We start from the raw sequence: 12158 nt of genomic DNA on the forward strand, positions 1-12158 counted from the left end.
GGAGCTCCTCTCCCTTGGAGCAGCCTGTCTGCAGGGCAAGAAGCTCCCACGGCCTCACCTCCTGGGTCTGACCTTGGAGCATTCAGCATCCTCTGCCCCTCCGTGAGCTTCCCACAATGAGCCCACCCAGGCAGGGTCCTGGGGAAGCCACAGGGTCCTGCCCCCCCACTGCGCAGTCAGACGTGACTCTCAGCCAGCCAGTAACACAGAGGTTTATTCGATGACAGGAACACGGGCTAAAACAGAACTTGTAGGTACAGAGAACGGGACTCCTCAGCTGGGTCCATTTTGGGGCCCAGCGAGCCAGACACCCACATCTGCCCTCACTTCCCGTCCCCAGCCAGCTCCAGACTGAAACCCCCTCCAGCCCCTCCTCCTCTGCTCAGCTCCTTTCCCGGGCCAGGAGGTCACCTGACCTCTTTGTTCTCCCCCACCTTTAGCATCCCCTTGCAGGGGGGAAGGGCCTGGCCATTAGTTGCCAGGAGACCGAGTGTCGGCTAGAAACTGAGGCCCCCACACAGTATCCAGAGGAAACATTAAGAACAGTCCCACTTGGTCACACCCTGCTACTCAGATTGTCTCTCCTGGCGTGCCCCATGCGTCTCCATCCCACTGGGGCAGGTCCCAGAGTGCATTGGGGCTGCACAGACCCCTCTGCCAAATGCAAGCTATGAACTCAGGGTCCCCTGGCCAGGGCAGTAGGTCAAACCCTGGCTTGGGTAGCGTGCTGCCTCCTGCCCTCCCACCCCTCCTATCGTGCAGCAGCAGCTGGTGCCAGGGAGCTGTTGAGGCTGGTGCTGAGATCCTGGAGGGAAGAGCAGAGCTGCGTGGGTTTGAGGAGGGGGCCGCCTCCCAGCCTGCTGCAGTTATTGCACTTGGCAACACAGCTGAAGGATGGTGTTTTTCTGGCTCATCCAGTTCACTTCATTCCCTGATGAGGCATCGCAGAGCAGTGACACTGGTCCCAGCAGGGCAGGGCTGGCACCGGGCTGGCCTGGGCCTCCCAGCTGGCAGGAGGCCCATGGGACTGGGGTGAGGCTCAGAGGGGGCAGGACACAGGCCTGGCAGTGTCCCTCTAACTTTGTATGTCCGTGTGCGGGATGAATGTTATGTGCACCCGTATGAAGGTGATGTCACACAACAACATTCATGGGGGGGGCGAGGGGTTCGGTGTGTGGGAGGGGGCTCAGGGCTGGGGCAGAGGGGTGGGCTTTGGGGATGACGGGTTTGGGCCTGCCCTGAACATGGCCCATTCCCATAGCCTCGGGGGCACTCGGCGCTAGGGGCTTGTTCTGGAGCAGGGCTCAGGCTGGGCTGCCTACTAGCTCGCTGCTCGGTCTGGGCAGACCGTAATCCTGTCTGGTGACTAGGCAGAGCTGGGAGCTGCTCTGGGGAACAATGGGCCCCTGTTCCTGGCCCAGGCAGGCGAGGTGCGACGTGGCGCTTGCTGGGCCAAGGGCGGCTTATGAAACCAAGTAGCTCTTCTCTCCCCCAGCTCCCGTATCACGTGGCGCTGGTCGCATCCTTTGCCCTGCGCCTGAGCGGGACCACGGCCCCATGGACAGGAGGCATGGGGGCCTGTCTCTGGCCTTTGGCACCATAGCCCTGCCCCCAGTGCACTGCCACCGGGGCACAGACGCCCAGGTCACACAGGGCGTCTGTGGCAGAGCAGCCCCTCGAACCCAGAGCTGCTGGACCCCATGGCCACCCTCCCGCTCTGGGCTGCATGGGGCAGGGCAGCGCTCAGCCGTCTGGCTGGGGCCCTGGCTCAGGCGGAAGTAGGGGGCTGTGGAGCCCATGGTGGAAGTGGGGCACTGGGGCTGCAGAGATGCCTGGTCTCCACCCATGTGCTTGTGCGGGAGCCGCTGGTGTGTGCTGGGATTGCTCTGGGCGGGGAGCCAGGCTGTGCAGCCACCTGTGCTGAGCGGGAGGCCGTGCGGGGGAGTAGAGCCCAGCTGCTGCCTCGGCCTGGGCCCCAACACCTGCTCTGGGAGGATTTGCAGACGCCCGGCTGGGCAGGACACTTCCTGCAGCCTTTTCCCTACGAATCCGAGGGGCCCACAGTCACCTCTGCCCCTGCCCAGCTCCCCTATGGCTCAGCGACTGCCCCAGCCAGGGCATGTCGGGAGGGGTGCTGTGGTGCCCGGGGATGGCAGTGGGGAGCAGCACACAGGCTGGGCCAGGGCATGAGACTTCCGCCAGAGACCTGCCTCGTAGGGATGGGCCCAGCCAGTGGCCACCTGCTTCCTCTCCTGGGAGCCAGCCAAGTGTGGTGGGGAGCAGTCCACCTGGGGCGGAGAGAGCAGGGCAGGCCTCCTGCAGGGACCCAGAGCAGGTCCTTGAGCCAGCCTGAGGACTGCCTGCACACCAGGCTCTGTGCCCTTTGCCTGCCCCATCAGGAGGAGTCTGCAGTCTGCGCTCCCTGCAGCCAGGGCAGCGGTGTCTCCTGCTCAGGCACAGGCCTCACCCAGCAGGGAGCAATGGTGCCGAGCAGAGGATATGCCTGCGCACTGGGCCTGCGGGGGGATGGCGCGAGGGGGCCACTTAGGGATCTGGGGAAAAATCAGTACTTGGTCCTGCTAGTGAAGGCAGGGGGCTGGACTCGATGACCTTTCAGGGTCCCTTCCAGTTCTAGGAGATAGAATATCTCCATTAATTTTATTTTATTTAATTTATTTATTCCCGGGGTGGGGGACACAGCCAGGTGCGGCCAGAGCAAGGCCTGGCTGTTGGGGAGGAAGCTGCCGGCCTCACCGGGCTGGGCTGGGGAGCTGTAAGTACCAGGGTCCCTGGGTGCTGCTGGCTGGCTCCGGAAGGCTGTACCTGTGCGGGCTGGCTTGGGGGCTGCCGGATGCACTCCCAGTACAGCGTGCGCCCTGCTCAGAGGCCTGCTTGGCAGCAAGCGCTCCCTGGAGAGGCAGGGGGCTTGCACGCTCGCCGTGGAGTGGACATGGTTTGGGGCGGAGGAACAAACCCTCGCTCCCACCCCAGCCAGCATAGCCTATGGGCAACGCTCAGGGGCTCGCCTCACTGGGGTGCTCGGGGGGGTGTCTGAAGTAGATGGGGCGCCCTGTTCCCTTGCTGGGGGGCGGGGAGACCTGGCTGCTCCCAAACAGCAGCTGAGCTGAAGAGGTCCCAGCTCAGAGGGGAGAAGAGCCGTCCAGGCATGGCCATGGCCTCCTGTCCCAGTAAGGCAGAGATGTGGGGGTTCAGGGCAGGGGTTACTGGGGCAGCATCCTGGCACGCTGGGCTGCAGCTCTGTATGGGGCAAGTGGCCATTGGCACAGTGGGGACATGGGTGCAGGCCCCTGGGCTCTCTGTATAGGTGGGGGTGGGAGGGATGGTCTGTCTCTTCCTGGGCCCGTGTCCCCCGAAGCACTGGCTTGGGGGGAGTAGGGGCAGCTTGCTGTGTGGAGTGCCGGGGTAAAGCCAGAGCTGCCTGGACCTGGCTATGGCCTGGCAGCAGAGAGGCCCTGCCATGGGGGTGGATTGTCCAGCACACTCCCACAATGCCCCCCAGGGGCGGGCAGCAGCTGGGGCTGAAGGCCAGGGTGGAGGGCAGGGGGGCTGACTCGTGGCCAGTTTCCAGGGCATGGGGCAGTGTATGGGAATGACGGGGCTGGAGAGGGAAGGGTTTAAAACTAACCCACGGGGAGGCTCTTTGGGGAGCCAAGGCTGTGCTGGAGTCAGGCCCATCCCCGGTGGGGGGGAAGGGGGGTAGGCCCAGCACCTCCTGGGGAGCAGGAGGAAGCCCTGTCCAATACCTGCGCCTGGAGCACTGGCCGGCTCGCTGGGGAGGCTGGGCTGCGACTCGGTCTTCATGCTCACAACTGGCGCCTCGACCCCAGCCTGGCACAGAGCAGGGCCCGGGGACGCCCGTGACCCAGGGGCTGCTAGCATGGGGGGTGTCCTGCGCCCCTCCCCTCAGCAGGCTCCAGGGCCACAGCCTTGGGGGATCCACGTTTTGTGGGGACAGGATACATCCCTGGAGGCAGGGAAGGGTTGATTCAGGGCTCTGATTGGCTGCTCCAGTCCTCCCCTCCTTGCCCCATCTGCCCCCCCTTCACTGCGCCCTCTCCCGTGGCCCACCCCCAGCTGCCACACTCAGTTACTGTGACAGAACCCAGCCAAGGTCTAGTGTGCAGACCCCCAGGTGCTGGCCCAGGGCTTGCCCAAGCACCTCCGGTGACTCTCCCAGCAGCTCTCAGCACTGTAGGACGTGTGATAAGAGGGCCGGGGATGCGGCAAGTCTAGTCCGGGCTCCCAGTCCCGGCTGTGCCCAGACTTGCTGTGTGCCCCCAGGTGGCATGGCAGGCTGGGCCTGGGCAGCCTGGGGGAGGGGGCTGGAGGGCTCTGTGCTGGCCTCACCCGTGTTCTCTGTGTTGCAGATTGTTGGTGACTATTACCACTTCCAGCACCGTGCGGTGGTGAAACGTTCCCTCTCGCCCCACCGGTCCCGGCACAGCCACTTGGCCAGGGAGCCCCAGGTAGGTGGTGTCGGCCTTGCTGTGCCGCTGGCAGGGCTGCCTGGGGGGGCCCCCCCACCCCCGCTGGGCAGCTCCTTGAGGAAGGGCTGAGCCACCTGGCAATGGCAGTTTGGTCCCAGTCACGAGCCTCGGTGGTGCCCAGAGCTGGGATGGGCAGGTACAGGGCAGGGCGGGGACATCAGCAGAGCTGAGGAGGGGATCAGGAGTGTGATCACATTAGGAACATGGCCTGTGGGCTGGGCCTCATCAGAACTGGGGGGCAGGGGACCAAGGGCTGGAATAGCAGGGGCTGTGGGTCAGGGTTGGGGGTCCAGGGCTGGAATAGCAGGGGCTGTGGGTCAGGGTTGGGGTCCAGGGCTGGAATAGCAGGGGCTGTGGGTCCGGGTTGGGGTCCAGGGCTGGAATAGCAGGGGCTGTGGGTCCGGGTTGGGGTCCAGGGCTGGAATAGCAGGGGCTGTGGGTCAGGGTTGGGGGGGTCCAGGGCTGGAATAGCAGGGGCTGTGGGTCAGGGTTGGGGTCCAGGGCTGGAATAGCAGGGGCTGTGGGTCCGGGTTGGGGGTCCAGGCTGGAATAGCAGGGGGCTGTGGGTCTGGGTTGGGGGGGGTCCAGGGCTGGAATAGCAGGGGCTGTGGGTCCGGGTTGTGGGGGGGGTCCAGGGCTGGAATAGCAGGGGGCTGTGGGTCCGGGTTGGGGGGGTCCAGGGCTGGAATAGCAGGGGCTGTGGGTCAGGGTTGGGGTCCAGGGCTGGAATAGCAGGGGCTGTGGGTCCGGGTTGGGGGTCCAGGGCTGGAATAGCAGGGGCTGTGGGTCCGGGTTGGGGGTCAGGGCTGGAATAGCAGGGCTGTGGGTCCGGGTTGGGGTCCAGGGCTGGAATAGCAGGGGCTGTGGGTCAGGGTTGGGGGTCCAGGGCGGGAATAGCAGGGGCTGTGGGTCCGGGTTGGGGGGGTCCAGGGCTGGAATAGCAGGGGCTGTGGATCAGGGTTGGGGTCCAGGCTGGAATAGCAGGGGCTGTGGGTCAGGGTTGGGGTGGTCCAGGGCTGGAATAGCAGGGGCTGTGGGTCCGGGTTGTGGGGTCCAGGGCTGGAATAGCAGGGCTGTGGGTCCGGGTTGTGGGGTCCAGGGCTGGAATAGCAGGGGCTGTGGGTCCGGGTTGGGGTCCAGGGCTGGAATAGCAGGGGCTGTGGGTCAGGGTTGGGGGTCCAGGGCTGGAATAGCAGGGGCTGTGGGTCAGGGTTGGGGGTCCAGGGCTGGAATAGCAGGGGCTGTGGGTCAGGGTTGGGGGGTCCAGGGCTGGAATAGCAGGGGCTGTGGGTCCGGGTTGGGGGTCCAGGGCTGGAATAGCAGGGGCTGTGGGTCCGGGTTGGGGGTCCAGGGCTGGAATAGCAGGGGCTGTGGGTCCGGGTTGGGGTCCAGGGCTGGAATAGCAGGGGCTGTGGGTCAGGGTTGGGGGTCCAGGGCTGGAATAGCAGGGGCTGTGGGTCAGGGTTGGGGGTCCAGGCTGGAATAGCAGGGGCTGTGGGTCGGGTTGGGGGTCCAGGGCTGGAATAGCAGGGGCTGTGGGTCCGGGTTGGGGGGGTCCAGGGCTGGAATAGCAGGGGCTGTGGGTCCGGGTTGGGGGGGGTCCAGGGCTGGAATATCAGGGGCTGAGGGTCAGGGATGGGGGGGGTCCAGGGCTGGAATAGCAGGGGCTGTGGATCAGGGTTGGGGTCCAGGCTGGAATAGCAGGGGCTGTGGGTCCGGGTTGGGGGGTCCAGGCTGGAATAGCAGGGGCTGTGGGTCCGGGTTGGGGGTCCAGGGCTGGAATAGCAGGGGCGGTGGGTCCGGGTTGGGGGGGGTCCAGGGCGGGAATAGCAGGGGCGGGGGGTCCGGGTTGGGGGTCCAGGGCTGGAATAGCAGGGGCTGTGGGTCCGGGTTGGGGGGGGTCCAGGGTTGGAATAGCAGGGGCTGTGGGTCCGGGTTGGGGGTCCAGGGCTGGAATAGCAGGGGGCTGTGGGTCCGGGTTGGTGGGGGGTCCAGGGCTGGAATAGCAGGGGCTGTGGGTCCGGGTTGTGGGGGGTCCAGGGTTGGAATAGCAGGGGCTGTGGGTCCGGGTTGGGGGGGTCCAGGGCTGGAATAGAAGGGGCTGTGGGTCCGGGTGGGGGGGGGTCCAGGGCTGGAATATCAGGGGCTGTGGGTCCGGGTTGGGGTCCAGGGCTGGAATAGCAGGGGCTGTGGGTCCGGGTTGGGGGCCAGGGCTGGAATAGCAGGGGGCTTTGGGTCCGGGTTGGGGGGGGGGGGTTCCAGGGTTGGAATAGCAGGGGCTGTGGGTCCGGGTTGGGGGGGGTCCAGGGCTGGAATAGCAGGGGCTGTGGGTCCGGGTTGGGGGGGGTCCAGGGCTGGAATATCAGGGGCTGTGGGTCCGGGTTGGGGGGGGGTCCAGGGCTGGAATAGCAGGGGCTGTGGGTCTGGGTTGGGGGGGTCCAGGGCTGGAATAGCAGAAGGCTGTGGGTCCGGGTTGGGGGGGTCCAGGGCTGGAATAGCAGGGGCTGTGGGTCCGGATTGTGGGGGGTCCAGGGTTGGAATAGCAGGGGCTGTGGGTCAGGGTTGGGGGGGGTCCAGGGCTGGAATATCAGGGGCTGTGGGTCCGGGTTGTCAGGTACTGGACTTGGCACTCAGGCGGGTGCTGCGCCAGCCGGGCCACGTCTCACGTAGGCTGAGAGCTCCCCTGAGCCATTCGCAGGCAGCGGGACTGAATGCCAGGCGCTTCTGTGCCCCCCCAATCGGCCATCTGCTCTGCCGGGATCACGCCAGGCCCCTTAGTCGCCAGCTCCGCTCACTTGTCCTGGGGAGCAGCTGGGCCACGCCCAGTGCCCAGGCCGGTCGCAGTGGCAGAAGCCTTTTCTGACTGAGCTCCTGGGCTGGCACGAGGCTTCCACCAAGGCTGGTGCTGAATGCAGGGGCCCTGGCTCGCCACAGGGGCCCTGGCTCGGGACGTGTTGGGGGGGGGGGGGGGCATGGCTTCACCTGGCACTCCAGCCTCAAGACTGCAGGGGGCTGGAGACTGGTTTCTCTGCCCCAGATCTCTATGGGCCACAAACTTTGGTGGTGCCTTCAGAGGTGCCCGTGTGGTGGGGGAAGGTGCTGGCTGGAGGGATTCAGGGCTCTGTGCCGCTGCTGCGCTCCCCGGGGAATGGGCAGGGCCCTGGGTTCCTGGGCAGTGTCTGGTGACGGAGGCCTTGCTGTGACGCTGCTGTGGGATGCTGCGGTTCCTGACTGCTGCGGTCCCGGACGCCTTTGCCCTGAGAGCTCCTTAGCCCAGGGGCTGTGGCAGGTTTGGCCTAGCAGCTCGGGCCCAGCACTGGCAGCTCTGTGAAACGCTGCCTGTGGCGCCAGCCGAGAACCTGCGCCCATCCATAGCCGGATGGTGCGGGCCCCCGGCCAGGCCTGGAAGCAGAGCTGACACGTTGCCAACCCGTTGCAGCCGCTCCTTGCACTGCGTGAGAGAACGCCCCACTGGGATTTCCTTCTCCGACCTTCCTGGCCCCGCTGAACCTGGACAGAGATGCAGCCCTGCCACTTGAGTGTGCCTGCCCCCTCCCCTTAGGTGCTGCACAGGCCCCATCATGCCCCTGTGTCCTGCTCGCTCCTGGGGCAAGAGGGGCTCGGATAGCCTGAGGCTGGGCCAGGGGCCAGGGCAGTGGCAGTTGCGTGCCAGGCTCGCTGGGGTCAGTCTCCGGTGCCTGGAGCTGCTGGGAGGAGCAGATGCTCAAGCCTGAGCTGGCTTCTCCGTCTGCTCAGCCGGGGGCACTCTTCACCCTCCTCTGTTGGGCTCTAGGTGCATTGGTTGGAGCAGCAGGTGGCGAAGCGCAGGACGAAGAGAGACGCCTTCACGGAGCCCACAGACCCCAAGTTCCCTCAGCAGTGGTACCTGGTGGGTGATGGCTGCGCGGGGGAGTGGCTCGGGTGTGCTGCACGGGAGGGTGGGGAAGGGGGTGCAGGGGCTGGGTTCTAGTCAGTTGCTTTGCTTTGTGCCAGGCCTCGCCCTGCTCTGTGCCTCAGTTTCCTTAACTGGCACGTGGGAATGGCCAGATGAGAGCAGAGCTGTGTGCCATCCAGCTCAGTGTCCTGTCACTGCCTCTGGCTGGGAGCAGCTGCTTCCGAGGAAGGAACCGTGCAGCAGGCCCTTTGGGGAGGGCCCGGCACCGTTTCCTCCTCCCCATCCATTAGGCCAGTCAACGCCCAGAAGCGGGAGCGGTTACATCCCTTCCGAAGCTCCTGCTTTCATTCAGGCCTCACTATTATGGTCCCATTATTGTAGGAATAGTGTGGTGGTGGGGGGGTCGGGGGGGGGCAGTGCCTGCTGGGAAACATCTGCTGCTGCCTGGGAACCTGCCTGCACTGTCCTCTTCTCCTGCGGGGGGTGCGTGAAGATTGACCGCCCGTGAGATGGGGGCTTGGGTCTTGGGGCTGTGTAGCTAAATCCAGGGTAGAGTCGCATCCGGGCCCAGGAGGGTCACTGATCCCCTGCTGGGGAGGGGGTTTCCCCAGCCCTGCAGCCCCCGCCTAATCCCTTAATCCCAGCCATGTGCCATTAGCTGGAATGCGCAGAGCCAGGGCCAATTCCTGCTCGATAGCGCCTCCCCATCAGGGATCTCCAGGCTCTGCTATGCCCCAGCTCTTAAACCTGCCCCGGAGGAGCCCTTCAGTGTCCCAGACCCCGAGGGGTCCCACCCGTCCTTCAGGGCAAGGCGTGCACCCCCCCACCACCTCCGAGCCCGAGCCTCTGGGCCGCAGCCCTGCGATGTCTCCCCAGGAGCTCTGCCCTGCTGGTGCAGCTGAGCCTGCTGGTCCGAGCTGTGCTCTGTGGGTGAGCGATGCCCGGCAGCACACGCCTGCAGTGCCAGCAGGCAGCCTTGTCCAGCCAGAGCGGGTGTATTCGTCCCTGCGCACTGCCTGGGAAGGCCTCCGGGCAGCACAGAGCCGCCAGGGTTCAGCCATTATCCAGCCTGGCCAAGCCGAGGCCAGGTATGACTGCCAACTAGTTGCAAGTATCGCACGCCCTTGTCCCACCACCTTCTAGACACTTGAGTAACACGTAGGGGAAACTGAGGCACACAGTATTCAGACAAAACAGTAAGAACATCCCCACTTGGTCACAGTGGGGCAGTATCCTTTGGGGTCCTTCCACTTGCCCTGATTTCCCCTGAAGGGCCAAAGCAGATCAGTTGATTGCACATCTCCTGGAGCTTGGGGGTGGACTCGGTATGTTAGTGTAGCTTGCAGACAGCCGTGGGTTGTGGGAGCTGCTGCTCCATGACCCTCGTTGGGGGTTGCACCCCCCCACCTTTCAGGGTGTGATCAGGGGGTTTCTGGGCTCATTCCTCTAGTACAACGTGAACCAGCGGGACCTGAACGTGCGGGGGGCCTGGGAGCAGGGCTACACCGGCAGGGGGATTGTCGTCTCCATCCTGGACGATGGCATTGAGAAGAACCACCCGGACTTAGAGGACAACTATGTGAGTAGGGGCCCCAGCGTGCTGCGCTGTGTCCCCAGCTGGGCGCACAGCATGCTGGGACCTGTCGTCTTTGAAGCCCACACCTGCCACTCAGCTGCAGCCCAAGGCTCCTGGCACATGGCCCCGGGCTGAGCAGGATTCGGGCCTGGCCCTAGAGTCCAGAAGTGTGGCGAGGCAGCCAGGGCTGCCAGAGGAATGAAGTCTCCCTCTCCCATGCCACGGGCGGGGGCTGGCCTGTGGCTCTGAGCTTGCTGTGAACCACAGCACAGCCGTGGGCAGCTGCCTGGCCCAGAAGGGAGCATGGGGCTCTGCTGAGCTGACAGAGGTTCTGTCTTCTAGGACCCCGGGGCCAGCTTCGACGTGAACGACCAGGACCCAGACCCACAGCCTCGCTACACACAGATGAACGATAACAGGTGAGGGGGGCCAGGAGCCGTCCGCCTGGGGGCGTGGTGGGCTGAGCGGGGCCTGGCTGCTCCAGAGAGCCTGTCTGGGGTGGAGGCAGGGGCCCCAGCTGTGGTAGGAGCCTGATTCTACTCAGGGGCTATTGGGGTGGCTCAAGCACAGGAAACTGGGCTCCAGGCCCTGAGCATCTGCAGCTGGTGGGGCAGGCTGGGGAGTCCCCATCCCCTGTGCCCTGGCAGAGTTGTAGTCCCTCCTGCCTCCCCTCTCCAGACACAGGCTCATTCATTGCCAGCTGGAGCTGAGTCTGGCCATTCCCATCCCCCTCGGGTTCCTGAACCCAGGACTCTGGACAAGGCAGCCTGGCTGGGCAGTAGGACAGTGGCATGGCTCCAGGGGGTGTGTGCAGCAGCAATGGAGGCTGCAGGGACCCAGCCTGTGCTCCCTGGGCTTTGCTTCTGACTGTGCTGTGTTGCTGTTCCCTGGTGCAGACATGGCACCCGCTGTGCCGGTGAAGTGGCTGCTGTGGCAAACAACGGGATCTGTGGCGTGGGAGTGGCTTACAACGCCAAGATCGGAGGTGGGTGTGTGCCCGGCCCAGGGCTGGCAGAGAGCCTCTGCCTGCTGCTTCCCATGGCCTGAGGCCTGATGGGTGAGGGTCTGGAGCCCTGGCCTGCCTGCCTGCCTCTCAGCCCTCTACCTCGGGCTGGGATGGAGACCCTGCATGGGGCTTGTGCCTGCAAGCTCGTGTTTGCAGGGCACAGGGAGCCCAGGCTCATCCCAGAGCTTCCACACTGGGGAGCCGGCGGCTGCAGGGGAGCCCCGGAGCCTTTGCTGGAGAAGCTGGTGACGTCTCCTGTGGCCCTAGGTGTGCGCATGCTGGACGGGGAAGTGACCGATGCCGTGGAGGCCCGCTCCCTGGGCTTAAACCCCAACCACATCCACATCTACAGTGCCAGCTGGGGCCCCGAGGACGATGGCAAGACAGTGGACGGGCCGGCCCGGCTGGCAGAGGAGGCGTTCTTCCGAGGGGTCAGTCAGGTGAGCAGAAGGGCCGGGCTGACTGCGGGCTGCCATGGCTGGGGCCTGCCTCACTCACTCTCTTTCCGCAGGGCCGGGGAGGACTGGGCTCCGTCTTCGTCTGGGCCTCTGGGAACGGGGGCCGCGAACATGACAGCTGCAACTGCGATGGCTACACCAACAGCATCTACACGCTGTCCATCAGCAGCACCACCCAGTATGGCAACGTGCCCTGGTACAGCGAGGCCTGCTCCTCCACCCTCGCCACCACCTACAGCAGCGGCAACCAGAACGAGAAGCAGATTGTGAGTCCGAGCTAGGCGGGCGCCAGGCTGGCAGCGGCGTGTGCGCTTGCTCTCGCGCTCTCTTTCTCTCTCGTGGGCTGGCCGGGCGCCTCGCCGGGATCAGGGCATGCTGGGAGCAGCAGTCTGTGTTGGCTGCACCTCCAGTGAGAGCTGAGGGCAGCCCCTTGGTGGGTCTGAGCCCTGTCTCCAGAAATGGTCTTGTGGGGGTCCTGAGGGACCAGGCTTCTGGACACCATGGCCCCAGGAGCTGCTCCCAGGTTCACTCTTGCTAACCTTGGGGGAATCTATGCTGCCCCCCGCCCCACAGCTGAGTTGGGAGGGACCCGTCCCCCAGGCAGAGTTTGAAATGAGCTGCACCCCTCCCTCCCCAGCCCTGTGGCTGTGGTGGCAGTGTCCTGGGTCACAGGGACTGGGGCGGGAGCACACGGGGGTCTCATGCCTTGCCTCTC

The 12158-nt window shown here is 65.3% G+C and overlaps 1 protein-coding gene across 1 annotated transcript in view; it reads left to right on the forward strand.

Moving 5' to 3' along the window:
* The window catches only part of FURIN (furin, paired basic amino acid cleaving enzyme), a 28314-nt gene that overhangs the window by 8378 nt on the left and 7778 nt on the right, over positions 1-12158 (forward strand). The window contains exons 3-9 of the mRNA XM_039491990.1: positions 4389-4487; positions 8302-8397; positions 9854-9982; positions 10322-10398; positions 10876-10964; positions 11253-11425; positions 11497-11709. Coding sequence (XP_039347924.1) covers positions 4389-4487; positions 8302-8397; positions 9854-9982; positions 10322-10398; positions 10876-10964; positions 11253-11425; positions 11497-11709 — 876 coding nt within the window. The remainder of the gene's footprint in view (positions 1-4388; positions 4488-8301; positions 8398-9853; positions 9983-10321; positions 10399-10875; positions 10965-11252; positions 11426-11496; positions 11710-12158) is intronic.

This window comes from Mauremys reevesii, linkage group 10 (genome assembly GCF_016161935.1).
Source record: "Mauremys reevesii isolate NIE-2019 linkage group 10, ASM1616193v1, whole genome shotgun sequence".
Taxonomy (NCBI): Eukaryota; Metazoa; Chordata; order Testudines; family Geoemydidae; genus Mauremys; species Mauremys reevesii.